This window comes from Myotis myotis, unplaced genomic scaffold (assembly GCF_014108235.1).
Source record: "Myotis myotis isolate mMyoMyo1 unplaced genomic scaffold, mMyoMyo1.p scaffold_m19_p_11, whole genome shotgun sequence".
Classification (NCBI taxonomy): Eukaryota; Metazoa; Chordata; class Mammalia; order Chiroptera; family Vespertilionidae; genus Myotis; species Myotis myotis.
The window spans coordinates 35,893,625-35,911,619 of NW_023416315.1; the positions used below are offsets into that span (position 1 = coordinate 35,893,625).

Sequence of the window (17,995 nt, forward strand, 5' to 3'; positions counted from 1 at the left end):
GAGTATGATTTGTCTCTAGTTTTAAAAAGCTTGGCGATTCTTTTCCTTGATGCAGTGTCATCTTGTGGGGATTGGCCACGATTAGAGTGTCTTTATCACTCAAAGGTCTAAAGATGGGTTGTTTTTGGGTGTGTGACAGGACAAAGGAACGCATTCTCCTGAGGTGGCCTGGCAGTATTATTTAACAGAGAGGAGAAGGGGGATGGGGGAATAGAAGATGTTTAGGCGAAAGACATTTTCTAGGGTGTAATTGAATGAGCTATTAGCAACAGTGAAGTAGAAGCGATGGATCCCACCTGGTAAAGATGTGCGATCCCTCTGGTAAGGAAGAACATGCAGGCGGTACAAGAACGCCCTCCATAAATCCCACTAGTTGGCACAGTCAGCCTTGGGCAGCTCAAATGCTACATGGAGTGAAATACAAGGCAGCGGACAGACAGGTACATCTGGAAGTGTGGGTGTATCACTTACTGCATTAAGCTCACAAGTACGAGGGCCTATATATTTATCTTTTTTTTGGCAATATGGAGGCAGTGATATGAGCAGGGGCTGTATTTATAGGCTAAATTCATGATAACAATACAGTAAAGTCTCTAATAAAATCTTTAATAGGTTTTTAAAGCCAGGCAGTCATAGCCTACTTGTTTGAACGCTATTCAATCTGCCAGATTTCATTGGAGCCAATGAATTTAAATAGGCCCTTGGCAAACGCCGCAGTGAGATTTGAACCCGAGTGAGCGGTCGAGCTGAAGCCCAGCTGGCCTCAGAACAGATGCCCTCCCGGGAATGCCAAGGCTGTGCCAGAGCCGGAGTGGCACGGAAGGCTCCCTGTAACTGAAAGTGGAAGAGAATGAGATGGTAGAGTGAAAGGCATGGGAGACAGCACCTTTCATAGATCAGGAAAGGAGGCCGCCTCCAACTTGCCTGGCAAGATCAGTCAGGCAAAGGGAGCACTAGAACTCAGGTCTCTTTCCCCTTGTTACTGATGGTTTTTAGAATATAAAATTAGGTGATAATGCATTGTCACTGTTAAGAAATTTACATATTGGGGCTGTGAAGCTTAGATTTTTTGCTCACTGACCATCAACGGGCATATGACATAAAATCTTTATTTATGAGCTCCGTCATCATCTGCTTGAATAGTAGTGTTCCTATCTTCAGGAACCTCGGGGCCTTAGAGTCTGTCTGTGATTCTGGCTGCCATGGCCCCTGCAGCCACCGGCCACCCAGGGTCCCCAGCTGGCACCTGAATTCTGCCCCTGGGCTTTAAAAACTTCCAGGACAAGCTCACCCCCCAGCTCTATCTAGAAAACATATCCTGGATTTGACCATTCTCATTTATGTCGCTCCTGCTACAACTGCAGCCACTTTCTTTTCTTTACTTTTAAATATGTTTTGTTTTTGTTTTTTGAGAGAGAGAAAAGGGGAGAGAGAGAGGGAAAAAAAATCAATGTGAGAAACATCGATCAGCTGCCTCTTGCACACCTGCTACAGGGGATCGAGCCCGAAACCCCGGGCATATGCCCTGACCAGAAATGAAACCAGCAACCTTTCAGTGCACAGGACCATGCCCCACCAACGGAGCCAGGGCTACTGCAGCCACTTTTTGACTGTAGACTCAACGGTCTGGCCCTGTAGTCTGTGCTCCGCAGGCTCCTGCGTAGTCATTTCATGAGGTCACCTCACTCCCCTGCATAAACCCTCCAACAGAGGCTATTTCCCATGCGCCCTTAGCATAAAATCCAAGGGCCTCATGTGCCCTGCACACTCCTCCATTCCATGTCCCTGTTCACTTCCCTTCTCCTCTAGTCTCCAGCCACTCAGATGTCTCCTGGCCTGTGGAGCTAGTCCTGTGGAACTTGGCCTCTCTCAGGGTGAGCTCTGGAACTGTATCTTCTGCCTCAAATACCCTTCCTCCTGATCTTCCAGTGCTTCCTTCTTTTCATCATTCGGATCTTCATGCCTCCTCCCTAGAGGCATTTTCTGACCACCTTAAGCAAGTGGCTCCCTCTCTGCCATCCCCATCATTCTCAAGCTTGGCTGCATGGTAGAACCACTTGAGAAGTTTAAAAAAACAAATGGTGGCTCTAGTCCTTCTCAGACCAGTTAAATGGAATAAGCTCTCTGGGACTGAGGAACACTGGTTTAATGCATTCGACATCTTCTACAACAGTTACTGGATTTTGGAATCATCTTATCTTTATATTTGTGTGTTTGTCCTCATTGCTTGCCTTCCCCATTAGACTGTAATTATTTGGGGACACAGATTCTGTCAGTCTTACTCATTTTCATGGTATCCTTACTGTCTGGGGTATTTCCTGGCATATATTGGTATAAGGTGCGTATGTGCTTGGTGGCCTGAACAGTGTATATTTGCAAGGCTTTTGGGAGGGAGATAAAAGAACTGGAAAACACCCAAAGCTAATAAAGATGTTCAAATAATGGAGGCCAAAGCTCTTTGGATAAACGTGATCACAGGAAAGCCCAGTTCTGTTTTTTGTGTGCTTTTCCCCCCCCTTGACATTCACGGATCCTTGAACCTGGGTGGTCTGGTGGTTGGAGCCCTGTTTTTGGAGTTGGATTTTACTTTTATCTCTGTCATTAATCCTGGACAATTGTTTGGCTTCTGTTATAACACACAGAAGAGTGTCGTAAGGAGAAGTTATTCTTGCAAAGCACTCTTGTGGTTAGGAACTGTAAGGAAAAGTGGTAATTGGGTTTTGATATGGTGCATTGTCTACAACCAAACTTCCTGAAGTCTGGACAGATCAGATCCTTATGTGCAGTCGCTTAAACTTTCATAGCCGCAGAGTTGGCCTGGAGATAGGAGCCAGGCTGGAGATGAAAGGGACCGCATGGGGCAGGAGCCACTGCCCAGCGAGAATAAGCAACAGCAGGGAGAAATAGGAGAACTGGAGGTTGTCCCCCTGGATGGCCAGAGGTAAAGTGATTGTTTCAGTCATTTGTTTCTTTTTTTAGTCCCCTTCCCCCTCATTTCTTATTCAGTCCTTCTGTCATTACCCACGTCTTGGTCCTTGCTGTTTTGCCTTATATACATTTGTATTTTTTTATTACAAAAATAGTATACTGTGTGTATTACTGAAAAGATTAGCAAATATGGGCAAGCAAAAAGAAAGGAAACAAATTTCTAATAATTTAACTCCTGAGAGATAATCACTGCCAACCCTTTGGTGTACATCCTTCAAGCTGTGTGAGTGTATAAAATATTACTCTGGCCCATTTTTAACAAAATAGGACCAACATGACAACAATTTTCAGTGGTTGGATAGTATTCCTATATTTAATCAGTCACATACTGGTGCATATTGAGGTGGTTTTCACTTTTTCATGATTATCAATTATGCCCTGTGGGTAAAAGTTTGCACACATTCATTAATTATTTTTTAGGATAAGTTCCTAGAAGTGGGATGTGTCAAAGAGTGTGGGCATTTTTAAGTCTTGCTGTGTTGTCACATTGTCCTCTGGAGATCATAGCACTGTTTACTCTTGTCCCTTTGTCATAGGAACACATCTTTCTCCTTCAGGCCTTCATGGCTCTTTCCTGGGTTCAACCAAGCCATCTCCTCAGCTTTGGGCTCTTATCGTTCCAGTTCCAGTTCATTTATCACTCCTCTGCTGGATTAAACAGTCTGGAACACAAATTCATCATGTCATTAAACATTTCAGACCCTTGTCTACCATCAGGGCATGACCACCATGCCTTGCATTGCATGCACTTGCCCTCACTCCAGCGAACCTGCATGTCATGTGGGTTTTCACCTCTGTCCTTGCTTCCTCTGTTCCTGGTTCACCATCCTTGCTGGACCACCAGTTCTTGGGGAGCAGAGATTGCATTTTCATCTGTGTATTCCCAGCACTGGCCTTTGCCCTACACATAGAGTAAGCACCAGGGCCCCACTGCAGTTGGTGGCCTCTCCTCCTCCCACCGCCTATCGCGACTTCATTACATCTTTTGTCTCCTGCAAGACTAATTGTTACATGTCCACTTGGTCACATCTTCCTTCTGATCTCATCTGGTCCTAATTTCCCGATCTCCTCGTTGGTCTCAATACAACACTAATCCCTCCATCCTCAGAATTCATTGAATAATTTATCTCCAGTTCCCTTTTATTATTTACCACCTTTTCCATAGTATCAAAAGTTTGCTGTCTGTATTCTTTATTGAATTTTAAGTATCTCTAAGCTAAGAACTATCCCTTAGAAAGTAGAGAAGGGATGTGGGTAGGAGACTAAAAGTGGTGCTACTATAAGGAAGCACTGTGATCGTTTTGGTGTGTATCCCTCCAGTATTTTCCTACGTATACTAGAGGCCTGGTGCACAAATTTGTGCATGGGTGGGGTCCTTTGGCCTGGCTGGCGATCAGGGCTGATCGGGGGGATCAGGACCGGCCAGCCAGCAGGAGGGACTCTGGGAGGTTGGCCAGCCGGTGGGGGAGGAGGGGCCGTGGGAGGTTGGCCGGCCGTGGGACGTTGGCTGTGGGAGCGCCCTGACCACCACGGGGCAGCTGCTGCATTGAGCGTCTGCCCTCTGGTGGTCACTGAGTCATCATAGCAACCGGTTGTAACGGTCGCTTAGGCTTTTGTATATATAGATGATGTTTATGTAACCTTGTCATAGTTGAATCCACTTTTAATCCCTGTCCTCTTTGGCTCAATATTTGGTAGTAGTATATAGTATTTTCCCTGCTTTACCTGGACTTTAAAGGAGTTCTTAGGTGACTGCTGTTACAAATGGCTTTCAGGAGGATAAAAACAGCTTGAGTTTGGAAAACAAACATGACTTACTTAAAAAAATCTCTGGTAGCATCAGAGCCATAAAATCAAGTAGTTAGAAACCTGATCTCTGAGCAGTGTATAGGTCCATGAAAACGTGACCTCTTTATTTGCTTCCATGTTAGCTGGCCCGTGTCTCATTATTAGTTGTTGTAGGTAAGCTTTAATGTCAAATACTTTTCCTTCGAGAGTAGATAGAGTTCATCAGAGCTGCGTGATTTATTTTAAAAGACATCAAACGTTGTCAAAGGAGTTTAGGGAGTGGAGGCCGGGAAGGGAACGAAGCGAGCTCAGCAGCCAGGTCTGAACTTGATTAAGCTTGTATTTTTTGTTGTATTTTATGCTAATACCCATTAAATCTGTAAAGTAAGACTGAAGTACTGTTTATATGGAAAACATATATAAATGTTTTTAGATACCATGCCGTAAATGAATATAGTACTATATAATTACTTTGGTAGCCTTCTCGTCAGATTACCTTGAAAATCCAAAATAATCTTAATGAACAGTAAGACATTATGATTTCATGGTTCATCTGTGTACCTCCTACATCGAAGTAGAGTACTACTTGCATCTAATAGGATTACCAAATCACATACCTTTCTGGTATCTGTGACATGCCTAAGATACCAGAGTATTCATTGGCCCATTGTGTATATGAAACCACTTTGACGTTGCCAGAGGATTTGTTCACGCACATCCATAGCCTTCAGGTTTCTTGTACCATTTTGAGAGAGGTAAGATGCTCTTTTTTGTTTTATTTAAGCCTTTCTTTATTCAGATCATTAATTTTTTGTGTGTGTGAGATTTTTTTTTTAATTGCTTAAAGTCAGATCATTAAATTTTTTAAAATGTCTCTTATCTAGCCTGGCTGGTGTGGCTCAGTGATTGGGCTTCGTCTTATGAACCAGGAGGTCACAGTTGAATTCCCTGTCAGGGCATGTGCCCGGGTTGTGGGCTCAATTCCTATTAGGGGGTGTGCAGAAGGCAGCCGATCAATGATTCTCTCTCATCATTGATGTTTCTCTCTCTCTCTCCCTCTCCCTTCCTCTCTGAAATCAATACAAATATATTTTTAAAAACATAAAGTGTGCCTTTTCTAAATACTATACACTATATGTGTGATTCACTCTTAACTACCCTATCATCTGTTCAGCGAAAATTGATCAAAAAATATGATTATTTTCTGCCTTTTACTTGCCAGCAAGTGAACCTGGTGACCAATGTGGCTGTATGGTTGCTGGGGCCTGCTCAGAGGGGGTCATGGTGTGTGAAGAGGGGTGGTGAGAATAAAGCAGATAATCGGAAACACATTTCTTCTCTGTCCTTCCTCAGTAGTCTGAAAGGGTATCTCTGATTGAAATGCTTCTGGGCAGTTTCATTCACAGCTTTAAGTAGCCTTTGTTTAAAGCAGCAGTTCTCAACCTGTGGGTTGCGACCCCTTTGGGGGTCGAACGACCCTTTCACAGGGGTCACCTAAGACCATTGGAAAACACATATATAATTACATATTGTTTTTGTGATTAATCACTATGCTTTAATTATGTTCAATTGTAACAATGAAATTGGGGGTCACCACAACATGAGGAACTGTATTAAAGGATCGTGGCATTAGGAAGGTTGAGAACCACTGGTTTAAAGACTCCCAGATCTGCCTTTCCAATCTTGGCCCCTGCATTAGTTTGCTGTAGCAAAATACTACAAGTTAAGTGACTTAAAAAAAAAAAAGTATTGCCTCACAGTCTGGAGGCTAAGATCAAGGTGTTGGCAAGGTTGGTTCCTTTGGAGGGACAACTTGTTCCATGCCTTCCTTTTAGCTTCTGTGGTTTGCTGGCAATCTTCTGTGTTCTTGGTTTACAGAAGCATCACCCTGACCTCTGCCTTCATCTTCACATGGCATTCTCCCAGTGTGCATGTCTAGTCACATTGGATCAGGTGCCTGCCCTACTCCACTAGGAGCTCATCTTAACTAAGTACATCTGCAACAACCCTATCTATATATATAAAAGGCTAAGTGTCTGTCTGTCCGACCGGTAGCTATGATGGCACTGACCACCAGGGAGCAGACGCTCAACGCAGAAGCTGCCATGGCATGCACTGGCCATTTAAAAATAAACGGCACCACGGACCTGGCGCTGACAAACCAATACTTGGCTTCCCCCAAGTGGGACACAGGCCCTGCCACCTCCCCAGAGTGACACCCCACCAAATCGCAGCCAACGCTGCCAAGACCCCAGGGTGCAAAATGTGGCCCACAGCCCAGCCCAGCCCAGCAACGGTCGTTGTGGGCGCTGGGTTAATGACGTCATGTAGCAACGCCCGGCTTCCTCTCCCTAGTGACCAGCATCCTTGGAATTTCTTTAGCCCAGGAACCTGACTTGCTTTATAGCCAGGTGCAAACATTTTACAGTTCAACCAAATGCTTGTGAAGCATTTTCCCATGCCTCATCTCATTTGATCCTCACAGAAGTCCCAGATTAGGTAGATAGGAGACCTAGTAGAATCCTGTTTTCTTTTCATTTGCAAGATGTGAATAGCAATATTAAAACATTTCTTCTAATTAATTCCCTTTCAGTGTGCACAAGTCCATGCACCAGGACACAGTTTTTAAATAAGCTCCTATTCTGAGGTACTAGAGGTTAGGACTTCAGCAGAGGTTGCAGGGGAACATAGTTCAACTTGTATCAGCCTCTCTCCTGAGTTCCATGCTGGTCCTTTTGGATTCCTGCTGGATACCATACCTCAGTGTCCCACTGGTACCTCACATTTAACCTGGTCAGAATCAGTCTTACGCTCTCATTTCCCTTTCTACCTGTTCCTTTCTCCCCCCTTTATCTTTGATGATATCATCAACCCACTCAGTTACCTAGGTTAGAAGTCATGGAGTGACTTGGCCTATTTCTTGGTCTTCAGCCTCTGAAATCCAGTCGCTACAAGGCGTTGCCATTTCTGCCTCCACTGTGTTGCTCTCGCCCCGTGGTCGGCAAACCTTGGCTTGCGAGCCGCCTGCAGCTCTTTGGCCCCTTGAGTGTGGCTCTTCCACAAAATACCACGTGCGGGCGCGCACATACAGTGCGATTGAAACTTTGTGGCCCATGCACAGAAGTCGGTATTTTGTGGAAGAGCTTGTATTTTGTGGAAGAGCCACACTCAAAGGACCAAAGAGCCGCATATGGCTCGCGAGCCACGGTTTGCCGAGCCGCAGTTTGCCGACCACTGCGTCTAGCCCTTCCTCGTTTTTCAGTCCTGGTGCTCTAGCCCTGGGTGAGAACCCCGCGAGCCCTCACTGTCATGCTGTCTCCCCACTCTTGTCTTTCCTCTGTTAAATTCATCTTCCACACCTGTTCCTTTTCTAAAATAAAGATGTGACCCTGATATTTATCAACCCCACAACCTCAGAGACTTCTCACTGCCTGCAGAAAAGTCAAGGTTCTGTAAATTGGCCTTGCAGGTACTTCACAGGTGGCTGTCATGACAGCGCAAGCCACTTTTTTACGCCTTGTGACCGACATCCTTCTCGAAACACAGCATTTGTCCTGACTTTGCTCTGTTGCTACCTCAGTGTGGCACGGCCTCTCTGGGCCCTTCTCTCCATCTTCCTATACCAGTTGGAATCCTCTCTCAGTGAAATGGAAACCAGGGCACACGGCTCTTAGGCCCAAATGCCAGAAGCCAATTGTTCACTTTATACTAGTCATTAAGTTCTAGTTTTCTCAAAAGCAAAACGAGGAGGTTGAAGTAGATGAGCTCTGAGATCTTGTCAGCTTTAAAATGTCTTCTTTAAATGCCAGACCTCTATGAAGCATTGCCCAATTCTAGGCAAAATAAATCTCCTTCTTTTGTGCCCTTTGGGGGTTTTATTTCTTTTACTGTGACCCTCGGCTCTTGCATTCTGGTGGATATATATGCACATGACTTCCTCTCCTTCCCCCACAGGTTATAAGCTCCTTTGGGCCAATCAGGAAGGTTTGACTCGAATTAGATTCCCTCCCTCTCCCTCCCCACCCCTGATCTGGAGCATAGATTCTCAGTGGGACAGACTGTGTAGTAGAGGATAAGACATTCTGGGCATGTATTCTTCTGTAACATGTGTTGCTCTGGAATGTTCCCATGCACTTGTAAGGATGGTTTTGGGTGGTGAATGACAGAGATAGTGTATTGGAACACAACACGAGTTTCTCCTTTCTTTGTGACATCGTTATAACCAGGTGACATTTCTGGGAACAGCTAAGGTAGCTTTGTAAGACATTGTATAAAATATGCTCTATCAGATGTTTAGAAGTAATTAAATATTCCGTGAAACATAGGAACGCGCTCCTGATTTCTTCTCCCCTCTATTAGAATCCAGAAACTTGGACTATCTTAATGTACCATTGACATAGTTGGATATTTAAAATACAAAACAGTGGCAAAGAACATTTTTAGAAAAGATTTTGTGGCTTTGTTTACCTCTTGAAAGTCAAAGCATCCCTGGCCTGTCATGCTCTTCTTATCAGATAAATTTGATCATGTCATGACCTTGCTCAGAAACTTTCAGTCACTCCTGTACTTGTCTTCAGGCACATCTCTGGTCTTATACTTCTCATCTCATTTTACAGTGTCCTCTTTAATGCATCCCATCATACAGACCCAGTCCGTTTCTCACCATTCTCCTTGTACATGCCCAGCTTTCTTGCACCTGCCTTGTTGCAGGCATGCCTCCTGCTGAAAGTACCTCCCTTTTTAAAAAATATATTTTTATTGATTTCAGAGAGGAAAGGAGAGGGAGAGAGAGATAGAAACATCAGTGATGGAGAGAGTCATTGATCAGCTGCCTCCTGCACACTCCACACTGGGGATCGAGCCCGCAACCTGGTCACATGCCCTGACCAGAATTGAACTGTGACCTCCTGGTTCATAGGTCAATGCTCAACCACTGAGCAACATTGGCCAGGCAGAAATACCCTCCCTTTTGCGCCCATGACTGCATACCTGAATTTCACTCATTTTCCAGGTGCAGCTCACATTCTATTTCTGCAACACAGCCTTCTTTGATTTCTTATCAGAATTCTGCTTTCACGCTGGTCTCTGTCTTACGATTTGTCTTTCCTGCATACTATTTCTACGTTAGTATTATATCTACCTGACAGGTTCCTCCCTGTCACATTCTATGTCTGATTTATCTGTGTTCTTCCCCCTTTGCCACTATCATCTCTAGTTTAATCCACACGGGTCAGTAGGCGTCAATAATGAATGAATCTCTGTGAAGCATTCTTCCATAGTGTATAAAGAAATCATTAATGAATGACAAAGTTGCTCTATTTGCTGTTGTACAATCACATCTTCTTCTAAGTATCCGAGCTTCAATTCTGGAATCCAACACTATGCCTGAAACAAAAGTGATATGTTGGGGAAAAGTTACATTTGAAATTATAATGCATCTATAATGTGTCACCGTATCTTCAAACCTGTCGCCCCTTTTAGATTCTGTATGTTGTCATTTCAGTCCACTGTATGTAAAAGGAAATGCTAAGTGTTTTTAGCTTTGAATTTTATTTTTTTTCCTTAGTACATATTTGCGCATGCTTTTGTTTTCTGCAGGCTACTGACTTTTTGCTTTGTGCTTGTTTTTTGTTGCAGATTAATATCCTTTCAAGAATTTGTAGCATTTGAATCTGTCCTGTGCGCCCCGGATGCTTTGTTCATGGTGGCCTTTCAGCTGTTTGACAAAGCTGGCAAAGGAGAAGTGACGTTTGGTAAGGGGCGTGAGTGTGTGCACACCTAAGCAAGTGCAGGCTTGTGTGAGCTGCTCTTTTTCCCCATGGAACGGAATGCATGGAAGTGCTTTTAAGAAATTAGCATATCCCTTTTAGCAAAGCTATCAGTGTTTGGGGGCTGCAGTTTAACTGTCTCCCTGCTTAAAAAGCTAAGTTTCTGGCTTAGTAGTTTGATGCTCTGGTTTCGTTTTAAGGTGAGTTAGGATGTGGCAGGACTTTTTCCCAGAGTCGTAGAGCGTGAGAGCTAGACGGGACTTCTGTTCATATCTTCACAGTCAGCACTGCTTTCTTTCCACTGACAGAATGAGGAAGTTCATCAACTGCCCAAGAACAGAAGGTACTCCTGTCCCCACGACTTCCTGTCCTCACCTTGTCATCAGGGGGTAGCTTCAGGCCAGAGGTGCTGCTCAGGATGGTAGTCCCCGGAGAACCCTGTTCTAAACAGCACGTTCCCCCCACAGCTGGGTGGGCAGCGCCTACTGTGCTGCTGCTGTCTTTGTTCTGAAAGGCAGAACCATCTTCCTGGATTAGCTGCAAAGCCGCAGAAAACCCTGAAGTCTTTGAAGTATTAGAAGAAAGGGAAGACCAGGAAGTGGCTGGGGCAGTAGTCAGTTCTTTTCTAAAAGAAACAGCCCACCGAAGCCAGATTTGACCGAGAGCACTACGTTTCCCTGGACTGGGGGGTGTCCGGCATAGGGTGTCTGTGCATGTGAACCCTCATACACAGCAGTGCCCGTGAAGAGTTTGGGAGCCCTTTGGGGCATACGGATTGTGCATTCAGGGGAGATGCTAATGCGCCCATTTTAAGGTCTTTATTCATAGTTTCCAATGCACTTAGACCTCTTGGGCTTGTCCTACTGGGTGGATTATGAGAAATGGTAGGAACTACAGATGGTGTAATAGAACACCATCCATTCCGGAATGGTTCTGGGATGGTTCTGGAACTGGAGAAACTTAGCCTCCTCCAACTCTGCCACTTTTGCCTCTGAGCTAAGTTAATTATCCTCTCCGGTCTTCCTTTTCCTTATTGGAATCGAAGATAACTACACTCAGTGTAAGTAAGAAGTATAATAGATTTATCCCAGCAGCCTGCCCCCTCTCCCACCCACTGTTCCATGTTCATTTGACATGACAGTTACTTAAGGCTCAATACGCGAGGGCAGAGGCAAAACACATGTATTTGCCTGTTTTTGTTTCATGTAATCTGGAGGCTCATATGCTTTCCATGAACACTTCCTGAGGATTACTTAATATTTAAAAATCCCTTGAATAAGTTTAGGTTTTTTGTTTTGTTTTGTTTTTCATCACCTAATTCCTCTTAGCATCGCTGTAACTACAACTTCTCAGTGGAACACCAATGAAAAATGTCCCCACTGAAATCTTTAAGTAATAAACGAGCAGCCAGCTCATGGTGGCATTGATGTACCCAGTGGAAGCCAGTTTGGGGAACATGTCATGAGAGCGTTTCCTGGGGATACACAAGGCGAGCCTGTGAGTTTGAGTGTGTTGAGCATAGATGTGTTCTCCGTCTTCCTCCTTCTGCAGCAGATCTGGAGGGAGAGAGCGGGGTTGAGACTGGGGACTGAGAAACGGACTTCAGATGTTTTCCTTCACTGTGACCGATCTTCCCTTCCCGGCATGAAGTGCCAAGGGACGTTGCTGCCACCAGCCACACCACCAGCTGGTGGAGGAAAGAAACAAAGGACTTTCACCAGTGCCAGGGTTTCTGCCTCTCACTAGTGGTTTGTTGATAGGCAGGTCATTTCAACATTCTGAGCTTCATTTTGCTCATCTGTAATAACCTACTTACAGGTCTACGTAATGATGAAAAGATCTACTCATATGAAGGTGCTATCTGGAAAACAAAGGCCTTTATAAAATAATATCGCTAAAAGAAATAACTTGCGAGAGCAAGGGCAGGTCTACTTTCTCCTCCTCCTCCTCTTCCTCTTCTGCTCCTTCTACCCCCTCTCCTCTCCCCTCCCTTCTCTTCTTGCCACCTTTATTTTTTTATTTTTATTTTTTATCCTCATCCCAGGATACTTTTTCCATTGATTTTTTTTTTTTTTTTTTTTTTTTTTTTTTATTGCTTAAAGTATTACAAAGGGTATTACATATGTGTCCATTTTATCCCCCCGCCCTAGACAGTCCCCTAGCCTCCCCTATCCCCCCATGTCTTATGTCCACTGGTTATGCTTCTATGCATGCATACAAGTCCTTTAGTTGATCTCTTACCCCCCTACCTCCTGCCCCGCAACCCTCCCCGGCCTTCCTGCTGCAGTTTGACAATCTGTTTGAGGGAGCTCTGCCTCTGTATCTATTATTGTTCAAAAGTTTATAATGGTCTCTATTATCCATGAATGAGTGAGATCATGTGGTATTTTTCCTTCATTGACTGGCTTATTTCACTTAGCATAATGCTCTCCAGTTCCATCCATGCCGTTGCAAATGGTAAGAGTTCCTTCCTTTTTAGAGCAGCATAGTATTCCATCGTGTAGATGTACCACAGTTTTCTAATCCATTCATCTACTGATGGGCACTTAGGCTGTTTCCAGATCTTAGCTATGGTGAATTGTGCTGCTATGAACATAGGGGTGCATATATCCTTTCTGATTGGTGTTTCTGGTTTCTTGGGATATATTCCTAGAAGTGGGATCACAGGGTCAAATGGGAGTTCCATTTTCAGTTTTTTAAGGAAACTCCATACTGTCTTCCATAGTGGCTGCACCAGTCTGCATTCCCACCAGCAGTGCACAAGTGTTCCTTTTTCTCCACATCCTCTCCAGCACTTGTCGTTTGTTGATTTGTTGATGATAGCCAGTCTGACAGGTGTGAGATGGTACCTCATTGTTGTTTTGATTTGCATCTCTCGGATGATTAGTGACTTTGAGCATGTTTTCATATGTCTCTTGGCTTTCTGAATGTCCTCTTTTGAAAGGTGTCTGTTTAGGTCCTTTGCCCATTTTTTGATTGGATTGTTTATCTTCCTTTTGTTAAGTTGTATGAGTTCCCTATAAATTTTGGAGATTAGGCCCTTATCGGATATGACATTGGCAAATATGTTTTCCCACACAGTGGGTTTTCTCGTTGTTTTGTTGATGGTTTCTTTTGCTGTGCAGAAGCTTTTTATTTTGATGTAGTCCCATTTGTTCATTTTCTCTTTAGTTTCAAGTGCCCTAGGAGCTGTATCAGTGAAGAAATTGCTTCGGCATATGTCTGAGATTTTGTTGCCTTTGGATTCTTCTAGAATTTTTATAGTTTCCTGTCGTACATTTAAGTCCTTTATCCATTTTGAGTTTATTTTTGTGTATGGTGTAAGTTGGTGGTCTAGTTTCATTTTCTTGCATATATCTGTCCAATTTTCCCAGCACCATTTATTGAAGAGACTATCTTGGCTCCATTGTATGTTCTTGCCTCCTTTGTCAAATATTAATTGAGCATATTGGTTCGGGCCGATTTCTGGGCTCTCTATTCTATTCCATTGATCTATATGCCTATTCTTGTGCCAGTACCAGGCAGTTTTGAGAACAGTGGCTTTGTAATACATCTTGATATCTGGTATTGAGATCCCACCTACTTTGGTCTTTTTCAGGATTGCTGCAGCTATTCGAGGTCTTTTTTTATTCCAGATGAATTTTTGGAGAGTTCGTTCTAGATCTCTGAAGTATGCCGTTGGTATTTTAATGGGAAGTGCATTGAATTTATAGATTGCTTTGGGTAGTATGGACATTTTAATGATGTTGATTCTACCAATCCATGAACACGGTATGTTCTTCCATCTGTTTATGTCTTCCTCTATATCTTTTTTCAACGTCCTGTAGTTTTCTGAGTAGAGGTCTTTTACCTCTTTAGTTAAGTTTATTCCTAGGTAGCTTAATTTTTTTGGTGCGATGGTAAACGGGATTGTTTTTATAATCTCTCTTTCTGAAAGTTCACTATTGGTGTATAGAAATGCCTCGGATTTCTTGGGGTTAATTTTGTATCCTGCTACATTGCCAAATTCATGTATTAAGTCCAGTAGCTTTTTGATGGAGTCTCTAGGGTTTTGTATGTATAATATCATGTCGTCTGCAAATAAGGACAGTTTTACTTCCTCTTTTCCAATTTGGATGCCTTTTATTTCTTCTTCTTGCCGAATTGCAATGGCTAACACTTCCAGTACTATGTTGAACAGGAGTGGTGAGAGGGGGCATCCCTGTCTTGTTCCTGTTCTTAGGGGAAATGGTGTTAGTTTTTGTCCATTGAGTATGATGTTGGCTGTGGGCCTGTCATATATGGCTTTTATTATGTTGAGGTATGATCCTTCTACTCCCACCTTGCTGAGAGCTTTTATCAAAAATGGGTGTTGAATTTTGTCAAATGCTTTTTCTGCATCAATTGATATGACCATGTGGTTTTTTTCTTTCAATTTGTTTATGTGATGTATCACGTTTATTGATTTGCGGATATTGTACCATCCTTGCATCCCTGGGATAAATCCTACTTGGTCATGGTGTATGATCTTTCTGATGTACTGCTGGATCCGATTTGCTAAGATTTTGTTGAGGATTTTGGCATCTATGTTCATGAGGGATATTGGCCTGTAATTCTCTTTCATTGTGTTGTCTTTACCTGGTTTTGGTATTAGGGTGATGCTGGCTTCATAGAATGAGCTTGGAAGTGTTCCTTTCTCTTGAATTTTTTGTAGTAGTCTGAGGAGGATAGGTTTTAGTTCTTCCTTGAATGTTTGGTAAAACTCCCCTGTGAAGCCGTCTGGTCCTGGGCTTTTGTTTGCTGGAAGCTTTTTGATGACTGCTTCAATTTCTTCCATAGTTATTGGCCTGTTGAGATTTTTAGATTCTTCCTGATTGAGTTTTGGAATGTTGTATTTTTCTAGGAATTTGTCCATTTCCTCCAGGTTGTCTAGTTTGTTGGAGTAGAGCTGTCCATAGTATTTTTTAACAATCATTTGTATTTCTGTGGGGTCTGTTGTTATTTCGCCTCTATCGTTTCTGATTTTGTTTATTTGGGTCCTCTCTCTTTGCTTCTTGGTGAGTCTGGCTAGAGGTTTGTCAATCTTGTTTATCCTTTCAAAGAACCAGCTCTTGGTTTCATTGATTTTCTGTATTGTTTTTTTGGTCTCTATGTCATTTATTTCTGCTCTAATCTTTATTATCTCCTTCCTTCTGCTCACTCTGGGGTTTTCTTGTTGCTCTCTTTCTAATTCTTTGAGTTGTAGAGTTAGATGATTTACTACCATTTTTTCTTGTTTTTTGAGATAGGCCTGTAGAGCTATAAACTTCCCTCTCAGGACTGCTTTCATTGTGTCCCATAGGTTTTGGATTGTTGTGTTTTCATTGTCATTAGTTTCCAGGATGTTTCGAATTTCTTCTTTGATTTCATTGGTAACCCAATCAATATTTAATAGCATGCTATTCAGCTTCCAGGTGTTTGAGTATTTTGGGTTGTTTTTATTGTAGTTTATTTCTAATATTATGCCATCGTGGTCTGCGAAGACGCTTTTTATGATTTCAATTTTCTTGAATTTGGGGATACTTTGCTTGTGACCCAATATATGGTCTATTTTTGAATATGTCCTATGAGCATTTGAGTAGAATGTATATTCCCTGGCTTTCGGGTGAAGTGTTCTGAAGATGTCTATTAAGTCCATCTGATCTAGTGAGTCATTTAGGATTGCTGTATCTTTGCTGATTATTTGTCTAGAGGACTTATCCAGTGCTGTCAGTGGTGTATTAAAGTCCCCTACTATGATTGTATTGTTGTCGATGTCTCCTTTGATATCTTCCAGGAGTTTTTTTATGAATTTGGGTGCTCCTGCATTGGGTGCATATATGTTTACCAGGATTATATCTTCTTGTTGTATTGATCCCTTTAGTATTATGAAGTGGCCTTCCTTATCTCTTGTTATGGCCTTCACTTTGAGGTCTATTTTGTCCGATATAAGTATTGCTACCCCAGCTTTCTTTTCCTTTCCATTTGCCTGAAAGATATTTTTCCATCCTTTCACTTTCAGTCTGTGTGAGTCCCTTCTAATGAGGTGGGTTTCTTGTAGACAGCAGATGTATGGGTCATGTTTTTTTATCCATTCAGCCACTCGATGTCTTTTGTTTGGAGCATTTAGTCCGTTTACGTTTAAAGTTATTATTGAAAGGTAGTTGTTTGTAGGCATTTCTGTTTTTGTGTGGCTGTTTTCTTTCTGAGCTTTTAATTTCTTATTTTTATACCAGTCCCTTTAGCATTCCTTGCATTGCTGGCTTGGTGGTGATAAACTCCCTTAGCCTTTTTTTGTCTGTGAAGCTTCTTATTTCCCCTTCAAGTTTGAATGATAGCCTTGCTGGATAGAGTATTCTTGGATTCAGTCCTTTGCTTTGCATCACTTTGTAAATTTCCGTCCATTCTTTTCTGGCCTGATGTGTTTCTGTTGAGAAATCATTTGACAATCTAATGGGAGATCCCTTGTATGTAACTTTCCGTCTCTCTCTTGCAGCCTGTAAGATTCTCTCTTTGTCCTGAACATTTGCCATGGTAATTATGATGTGTCTTGGTGTGGGTCTTTTTGGGTTCACCTTGTTTGGGACTCTCTGGGCTTGTGTGACTTTTTTCTTCCCCACCTCAGGGAAGTTTTCTGATATTATTTCTTCTAATAGGTTTTCTAATCCTTGTTCATCCTTCTGTTGTTCTGGTACCCCTATTATTCGTATGTTGTTTCGTTTCATGTTGTCCCAAAGCTCCCTTAGGCTCTCCTCCTGTCTTTTCATTTTTTTCTCCAATTGCAGTACATTTTGGGTGTGTTTTGCTTCCTTTCTTCTAAATCACTAATTCGGTCCTCCGCTTCTCCTAGTCTACTGTTGATACTTTCAATGGAGTTTTTCATTGCAGCTATATCGCTCTTCATATCTTCTTGGGTCTTACTTAAGTTGTTGATTTTTTCATCTGTTTCTTCTAGCTTCTTCCATATGTTATCGATTTTTTCATCTGTTTCTTCTAGCTTCTTCCATATGTTATCGATTTTTTCATCTGTTTCTTCTTGCTTCTTGCTGAGGTTGTCGATTTTTTCCTCCATCCGGTTTATGCACTCTAGGACCCTTATTCTGAATTCTTTTTCTGTCATGTTGCATGCCTCTGTATTACTTAGCTGCTTTTCTGGAGAGTCCTCCTTCTCTTTCCTTTGGGGGTTTCTTTGTCTACCCATGTTTGATCTCACTGACATATCTAGACGTTGAGTCGTTCAGTGGCTGCTCCCTTGGTGGCAGTGACTCCTTGGTCTGCGGTTCCTCTTCGGGCGGTTGCGGTAGCAGCTGCTCTTCAGTTGGCAGCAACTCCTCTGGTGGGTGCTGTTCACAGCTGTGGTGGCTCTTCTGGCTGGTGGGGCGAGGTTTCACGTACAGCTGCTGTTCCTCAGCAGAGGGTGTGGTGCTCAGGAGGTTGCTGTTGCTTGGATCTGC

At 43.0% G+C, this 17,995-nt stretch overlaps 1 protein-coding gene across 4 annotated transcripts in view; it reads left to right on the top strand.

The window, feature by feature from the left end:
* The window catches only part of SLC25A13 (solute carrier family 25 member 13), a 169,466-nt gene that overhangs the window by 57,262 nt on the left and 94,209 nt on the right, over positions 1 to 17,995 (top strand). For 3 of the 4 annotated variants that reach the window (XM_036328099.1, XM_036328101.1, XM_036328102.1), the window contains one exon: positions 10,414 to 10,529. The exons of the other annotated variant lie outside the window; for it this stretch is intronic. In XM_036328099.1, coding sequence (XP_036183992.1) covers positions 10,414 to 10,529 — 116 coding nt within the window. The remainder of the gene's footprint in view (positions 1 to 10,413; positions 10,530 to 17,995) is intronic. 4 annotated transcript variants of the gene reach the window in all.